Raw genomic sequence first — 8732 nt, forward strand, 5'->3', positions numbered from 1 at the left:
CAAGCTTAGGTATGTTCACGTAAACCCCACTCATCGGCAGAAGATGAAAGTAAAGCTTGCAGCGCAAGTTTTCAGTAACTCCACTGCTTCCCTTCTTAACATTCTGTCGAAGACGGGCGTTATGGATGCTGCGGGAACAGCGATATTTGTAAAGTTTATGAACGACCTATTTGACTCGCTTAATTCTGTATTTACCTCTTCAAAACCTTTAGCATGCAAGCTAACTAGCAGCTCACAACATCTTCGATTTTGGGATGATGCTAGTAAAAAGTTAAAAACAATCAAATTTTTGTCCAGTGGTAAGTGTGTAGGAAATCCTCCAACAATCAAACTACTGTTAGCAACAATTAGTAATGTAAGGCACTTATGGGATTTTCTAAGGGATAATGGTTTCAAGTATCTCACTTTGAAATCTTTAAATCAAGATCCTTTAGAGAATCTTTTTGGTGTTGCTAGAGGATTATGTGGTGGTAACACAAAGCCTTCACCTTCACAGTTCGTCGATGCTTATAAAACAGTAATTTTAAATAATACTGGTCCTTGTGGCAGTAACATGAATTGTGAAGATGATGGCGAAGACTTCCTTCTTTCTTATAATATTCTTCTTTCCAACTGTACTCCCAGTGATCCTATGAATCCCACTTCATCTTCTTCCGTTCAATTTTCTTCAATTACCACTACGAAATCATCTACCAACAGTAAGAGTACCGTATCGTTACTTGAAGTTGACCTTAACAAGTCAGCTTATGTTGCAGGGTACTTGATTAAAAAACTAATAAATTTTGAATGTCAGCATTGTAATCAGTTCTTTTGTTCTGATACCATTACCGATGTTGATGATTTAATAGAATTACGGGATAACGCGAGAGATGCCAATTTTCTTTTGAAATACCCTTCATCCACTTTCATCAACATTATTTCCGATATGAAAGATAAAATTTTCCGTAATGTTCCTAATATTATCCGTCATCCCAATATTTTTTCCCAGATATCCTACACTGATTTTCTTCAACATTTTTGTCCTTCACATCCTGATATATCCAACAATATTTGTAAACAATTAACATTCCTTGTCCTCCGCTATTTCATAAACCTATGCAATAAAAAGTTACGTAATTCTGCAAATACAGCACATGAAACAGTTGATAGTTTTATTAAAATTTCAACGTAATTCTTGCAATATGACATCTATATATGTATACGCTTTTTATTTACGCTCTGTAATAATTAAGTCTTCTTATTACTTTAAAGTTGTTTCTCTAAAAAGGGGCAACATGACATCCTAAATGTTAAACGCTTTTTATTAATGCTCTGTTATTACTTTCAACTTCTTCTTGATGAAAGTTGTAACATGACATCCTAAATGTCAAACGCATTTTATTAATGCTATTATATACGCTTTTTATTTACGCTCTGTTATAATTAAGACTTTTTATTACTTTAAACTTGTTTCTGAAAAAAGGGGCTAAATGACATCCTAAAAAATTTGTTCCTAAGAGAGTTGAAGAGGTAGAAAAGATGGATGGATGGGTGGTGGCAGCGAGGAGACGTAGGGTGGCAGGGGGAGGTTGGGGAAAGGGGTAGCCTTATTTTGTATTGTAAAAGATTTTTATACAGAGTTTGGAAGTATGTATATGTAAGCCAATGAGAGAAACTATTAAAAGTTTACAAAAAAGTTTCAAACATTGGTCTCAACGCAAGATTATTTGGATGTCTTAATACCTATAACTGTAGTACTTGACAAATTACAAAAAAAAAAGAATGCTTTCCTCTCTGACGCAGTGGAAGTTTGGAAAGAATTAAATACATTACTTGAAGAAAAATTATCATCAGTACAAATGTAAATTTTTGATAAACGGTATAAGCAGGCACTTACGTCTAATCGTTACATAGCCCATATCTTAGATGTTACTAAAACTAAGTATAAGTTAATATACGTAAAAAAAGAGGAGGCTTTAAATACAATAAACAAAGGAAATCTACGCCAATACCGGTTTACTACCGCTAACTATAAACCTACAAGCAAAAATTTTCATCAGTAATGTTTTCAGATGAAGTCTTAAGTCATGTAATGTAAGTGCTTTACAATGGTGGGTGTTACTAAAACACATTGCTGAAGTAGAGAAGGTACTGCCAATATTAAAGCAATTTTTATGTGCAGTTTGTTCATCAGTTTCTGTTGAGAGACGAAACAAGTTAGGTGTGGAAAAGGCAGGAATATTTTCTTATATAAATATTATAATGAATGTTAATTTTTGTATTAAATGTTTTCTTAATTTTGTAATAAAGTGTGGTTTTATTTTCAGTTTTGTTTTTTCTTTAAATCATTGATTCAAATCACGATTTAAATCAGTGCAACCCTGATTTCAAATAATTTTTGAAAAGAGATGTATCTCGTAACACTATGTTAATAAAAAATATTGTAATTATTGTGCACTGGTGGGTTCCTTAAATCAATACAAAAACATGTTAGAGACACCGCACACTAGAGACTCTTAATCGGCGGATAGTTTGGTCGGTCTTTTAATTACCATTACGGCATATACAGAATGGTCCATTTAACGTGAAACAAGCGATTATCTTGAAAACAGTTCATTTTACATAAAAATTAACCAAATGAAAGTTGTGCGAAGGGGGAAACCATTTTTTTATTCAAATAGTTTTAAATATTGTTTATATATCAAAAAATAATTAAACTACACTATTATGCTGGACATGGAAAATGCTGGACTCCCAACATTTTGCAGCCATATATTTTGTCTTTGTTCCCTGCTCAAATCTAAAAGTAACGTTGGAAGGACGTCATCTAAAAAATGTCGGTACTTCTCCCCATTCAACATACCATAAATAAAGTATGGACCGATCAATTTATCACCAATTATGCCACACCAAACATTAACGATGTTCTACTTCACGCAACGATTTCGGATTTTCAACGCTCCAATAGTGCATGTTATGGCTATTGACTTGTCCTGTGTTTGTAAACGTAGACTCATCCGAGAATTTCCCTCAACCCGCAACCAAAGGTTCGATTTTAAAAATCACCTCCATAAAGCTGTTGATGCAATAAAATGTGGTATGAGTGATACTTGTTGCGCTTTAATATTCTTAAAATGCTGGTCTTCGATATTCCGGTATCAATTGCAAGTCGTCGAGTGCTAACTTGAGGATTTACCTCAACGCTAGCTAATACCGCAATTTGTTTTCCTTCCGTAGTTACAGTTGCTCGCCGAGTTCTTTTTCTTGATTCCACATTTCCAGTGTTAGTGAAATCAGTATCCTCCAGTATGCCAGTATCCAGTCAGCGCTATATAAAGAAAAGTATGAAGGAATACTCGGACGGAATCTGTGGTTAGAAGTTTGTGAAGTAGGTGTTCCTGAATTTTACAATATTTCGTATTGTTGATGATCCAGTAATGTATTGGAATGACATAGTTTGAAAACTAGATCCAGTGGCAAAATATCTGTAAAAGAACGTACACTAAAACTGATGAAGCAAGTGTTCCAAGTTGTTTCCAATATTTTCTATACACAATTCGGTTCGCTGAATCCACGACGTCCTACTAGCACGGCCTATACCAGTATCTGATTTTATAATCCTTGCTCAGTATTAACTTCCTCAATATTCACTTCCTCAGCTGCAATGTTAAATGCCTGTGATAACCACTGTATGCCATCCTCAGTATCAGCCAAGAGGACGGCATGATCTGCATAGCACTCAATCGTGATTTTGTACTTTGTAATGTTTGCCCTGTTCTAATTCTTTTATCCTTACTTTGTCGAACGTTTTCGTTAAATCAACGAAACAGAGGAAGGCTGTCCTCGCATACTGGATATACACAACATTACATCTCCAGAGTGTTCAAACGACACGGTCAACTCCTATTAATCAAATTTTACTGATGATTCTGAATTAGTAAATTTGTAGAAGTAAAATAGAAAATAAACCTAAAGAACGACAAATTCTCTCTTCGACAAATATCGCACGTCGTAAAATTGTATCCCGCTTTGCTATGACTGGTCCAATTAATTGAACAAGTTTATTAAAACTGGTAATGCTCATTTTATAAAAAGATATAAAAAGACTTTTTGGGATACTCTGGTAGTTTATAATACAGCGTGCGAAACTGTCCTCGCAATAATCGATCAGTGTAATATTGGGGTTTCCGGTTTCTGCGCATACTACTTTCTTTTCTTTCTTCGATTTATAATAAGGGCAATTATAACAGCTCTTCGCGACATCATAATAATCAACCCTATCGTAGTCTACTGACTACGACCCGATGGTTTAGTTTGAACAGTGTGCAAACGTTCAGTCCAATGCGACCAAACTATCGGCCGATCAAAAGTCTGTAGCGTGCGGTGTCTCTTAGGGCAGAAAAATATCGTTCATTGAAGGTTCTTGGCTTATTTCCATATGTTCTCACCGTAAAAAAAATTGTAAATTTATCTTTGAGTGTAGTAAGACTGATATTGCAAACAATTCGCGTACTGAAAACTTTGATAGCTACATTTATCAAGGTTTGACATGTTGTCAGTTTTTGCATCGCATTGGAGCTTCTTTTATGGCCCCTCTTCACTATGGCTTATCATGGACCACTGCGAGCTATTGCCATTATGTAGAGGGGTGATGGCCTGAAGTGACCATAAGTGGTGGATAATGGTGATGGTAATGGCAAAGGATGGCTTTGGGAGCGGTCGGACAACACGCATCAAAGGGCGTCATCATGCGTAGCTAACTGCGTAGTGGCATGTCCACACAGTGGGCCATCATTGCATAACTAAATTGGAGTAGTCCATTAGGTGGGCCATCTAGACTATACCACTGTGTGGCAGGAAACATCATGGCGACCATTCTAGGTATGAGCCATAGTAAAGAAGGGCCATTAAAATGTCCCACAATTGCTTTTACTTGGAACTATTACTTTTTAGGAACAGGAACACCTTGTACTTGATGACGCAACCGATGACGCACTACAACAAATCGTTCAATATATTAAGATAGTTTAATTAAAACAAAATAAATAAAAAATTATATTCAAAATGCACGTTTTATTATAAATAAATCATTAAATATACATCATTTCAGCCATTGAGCTCATTTTTTTAGGAATATGTATAAAAGTCTCAAAATAACTAGCCAATTCATTGATAGTAACATCACAAGGAGGCACCGCGCTCATTCTGGCTTGATGTGAACAACTTGTTTGTACGTTAGCAGCTGGTTCGTTTTGTTTTAAAGAAGATGAGGAGCAAGCAGATGGTGATCGTGCACTTTGAAAACTTGGTTGAGAATAGTCTTGTAAATCCGTAACATTAGCCAAACTTAACTGTTCATAACCCTGTACTATCGTTTTAAAATCTTGATCATTTTTCGTAGAGCTCCCTTGTCCAAATAACCTATTAATATTAGGGCACACTGTCGATTCGTTTACTTCACTCACCGGATGAGAACACTTTGTAACTAATTTAAGTACGGGATCACGAAGTATTTTCTTTTTCCCGTTGTGTTTAAATGTTGAAACGGATCTTAATTTAGGAAGACTTTTCCGACAACCACAAGAGGATACTGTCGATGATGATGATGAGGGATAAGAATTTAAAGATTTAGAGCGTTTACGACGTTCAAAGGGGTTCGGGAGATCTTGTTGAAGTTGTCGCACAGATGATCCGGATTCTAACTCAAGAGCTTGCAGATCTTTCTCGATGGTGGATTCGGGTTTAGACATTTTTGACGTTTGATACTAAAAAAAAATAATGACAAAAATAGGTCAAGGATCGCGCAAAAAATTGCGAATTATTTTGCGAGTCGTTAACTTACTTGTCAAATTTTACAACAAAAAATTGTCATCGAAAATAATTGTTGATTTGCGTTGTTTTATATACATGCAATTAAAAAACGGTTATTTTAAGATTTATTAAAGGGACATTTAACCAACATCGAACACCACAACCAAAACACAATAATAATGATGACTAATGGCGACAGAAATACTACAGTTTACGCATGCGCTTAAACGATTCCAGATATACTTACGAGAATGTGCTAATCACGTGATTTTTAAACATCACAGAAAGAAAATAACGAAAAATACTTACTTCTTATCGGTTGATAAGAAAATGATTTTTTACTTCAAATTTTGATTATCTAAATGTCAATAATTACATAACCAAAAAAAAATTATAATGTCAAAATAAATACTTTTGATTTGATTAAATTATACAAAATTATATTAATTTTTTTATAATAAAGAAAGAAATTTTAAAAATTAATTATAAATATTTAATGAAATAATTATAAATAACGTGATAATAATTACAGGTAACTGTAATTGTTGGTTGATATAAACGCATGCGTAATTTGTTTCGACAAGTCGCGTTTGTGGTTGTTTGTGGTAGAGGTCTCTGAACGCGAAATTTTATAACAAAAAATTGTCATCGAAAATAATTATTGATTCGCGTTGTTTTATATACATGCAATTAAAAAATGGTTATTTTAAGAGATATTAAAGGGACATTTAACCAACATCGAACACCACAACCAAAACACAATAATAATGATGACTAATGGCGACAGAAATACTACAGTTTACGCATGCGCCTAAAAGATTCCAGATATACTTACGAGAATGTGCTAATCACGTAATTTTTAAACATCACACAAAGAAAATAACGAAAAATACTTACTTCTTATCTGTTGATAAGAAAATAATTGTTTACATCATAACTAAACTAAATAACATAACTAAATTAGTTATCTAAATATCAATAATTACATAACCAAAAAAATCGTCTTCAGAACTTCAGACCTTCCATTTGTCTATTATATGATAACTAACTTCAGATTTAAAATGTCACCTTTGTAATCTTCATTAAAAATCCTTTAAAATGAGTACAAACTCGACATATTTATCTTCAATACTAATGAAGTTATAGTCAACTTCCGGTTAGAAATGTCAACGTCAATTTTGACATATTTGTAATTGTCGTGAAAAACCCTTTAAAACGAGCCCAAACATGATACGTTTAATTCCAATATTAGTCGAGATATAAGCAACTTCCGGTTTGAAATGTCAATGTCATTTTGACAAATTCTTAATTGTTATAAAATGTCTTAAAATTTATCACAAAAACAAAAATACAATAAAAAAAATTATAAATTAAGGTTGGTATTAATATTTAATAATTAAATTGCTATCTTCATTGTTGTTAACTTCGGATTTAACGTTTTTTTATTCAAACTTTTTTGTTTTTTGAGATAAGTGCGTCATGTTTGGACTCACTTTAAAGGTTTTTTTAATAAAGAATACATCATGAAAAAACACCATGAAGTTGTCCATTTGTCTATTATATGATAAGTGACTTCAGGTTTAAAATGTCAACCTCAATTTTGACATATTTGTAATCTTCATTAAAAATCCTTTAAAATGAGTACAAACTCGACATATTTATCTTCAATACTAATGAAGTTATGATCAACTTCCGGTTAGAAATGTCAACGTTAATTTTGTCATTTTTGTAATTGTCGTGAAAAATCCTTTAAAACGAGCCCAGACATGATACCTTTAATTCCAATATTAGTCTAGATATAAGCAACTTCCGGTTTGAAATGTCAATGTCAAGCAAGATAAGTCCTTGCTTATAATTTCATCCATTTACCCATTTTGAATTAAATACAACTTTTAAATCCAATTAATTATGTGTTTTTCATTAAAAAAACTAAAATTCAACGTCAATTTTGACAAGCAACTGCAATATTTGGATCTTAATCACCATGGAAACCGAGTCGAGTTGGATAACCTTAAAATAATAAAATTTTATTTCGTTTTTTTTATTAATTTTGAAACAATTCGAATTCTTTACGATTATCTCGCATTCATAACAAACTCGTAATTAATTTAAATCGATTCTAATTACGAGAAATAAATTTAATTTAATCCACTTACCTTATTTATAATTCCCTAGATAAACCAATTTTGAGTTAAATACAACCTTTTAAACCAATTAAGTAAGACTTTTCCTTAAAAAAAACCTAAATTTAATTTCAATTTTGACAAGCACCTGCAATATTTGGATCTTAATCACCATGGTAACCGAGTCAAGTTGGATAATGGTTGGATAACCTAACAATAATAAAATTATAAGCGTTAATATTTCGCTTTATATTTTAATATTTTTTTAATTTTATTTTATATCTTTTTTTTATATTTTTGTGTATTACTTCTTTAGTGAAATACACTCTATAAATAAAAACATAGAAATGTCAATTTGTGTCAATTCTTCCAATGACGTCACAGCAAAGCCTTTGCGAGGGGATACGTTCATAACAACAGCGTTCATATGGAGTTGGATAAGCTTATACAGTATGTTTACTGAACAGACCTTGGATATACTTAGGAGAATGTGCTAATCACGTGATTTTTAAACATCACAGAAAGAAAATAACGAAAAATACTTACTTCTTATCGGTTGATAAAAAAATGATTTTTTACTTCAAATTTTGATTATCTAAATGTCAATAATTATATAACCAAAAAAAAATCAAAATGTCAAAATAATTACTTTTAATTTGATTAAATTATAAAAATTATATTAATTTTTTTATAATAAAGAATGAAATTTAAAAAATTAAATAAATATTTATTGAAATAATTGTAAATAACGTGATAATAATTACAGGTACCTGTAATTGTTGGTTGATATGAGCGCATGCGCAATTTGTTTCGTCAAGT

At 32.3% G+C, this 8732-nt stretch overlaps 1 protein-coding gene across 2 annotated transcripts; it reads right to left on the reverse strand.

Moving 5' to 3' along the window:
• Positions 1-5032: 5032 nt before the first annotated feature.
• Positions 5033-6155, reverse strand: LOC111414864 (oxidative stress-responsive serine-rich protein 1). 2 transcript variants are annotated; one of them, XM_071195991.1, is made up of 2 exons: positions 6038-6155; positions 5033-5744 (listed from the first exon to the last, which is right to left on the reverse strand). In XM_071195991.1, the coding sequence occupies exon 2, from the start codon at positions 5727-5729 to the stop codon at positions 5070-5072; it is 660 nt and encodes a 219-aa protein (XP_071052092.1). In that variant the 5' UTR covers positions 5730-5744; positions 6038-6155; the 3' UTR covers positions 5033-5069. The 2 variants fall into 2 exon arrangements, with proteins under 2 accessions (XP_071052092.1, XP_022902087.2); XM_023046319.2 differs by lacking the exon at positions 6038-6155 and adding an exon at positions 5822-6009.
• Positions 6156-8732: the final 2577 nt, after the last annotated feature.

The sequence above is a fragment of the Onthophagus taurus genome, chromosome 1 (assembly GCF_036711975.1).
Source record: "Onthophagus taurus isolate NC chromosome 1, IU_Otau_3.0, whole genome shotgun sequence".
NCBI lineage: Eukaryota > Metazoa > Arthropoda > Insecta > Coleoptera > Scarabaeidae > Onthophagus > Onthophagus taurus.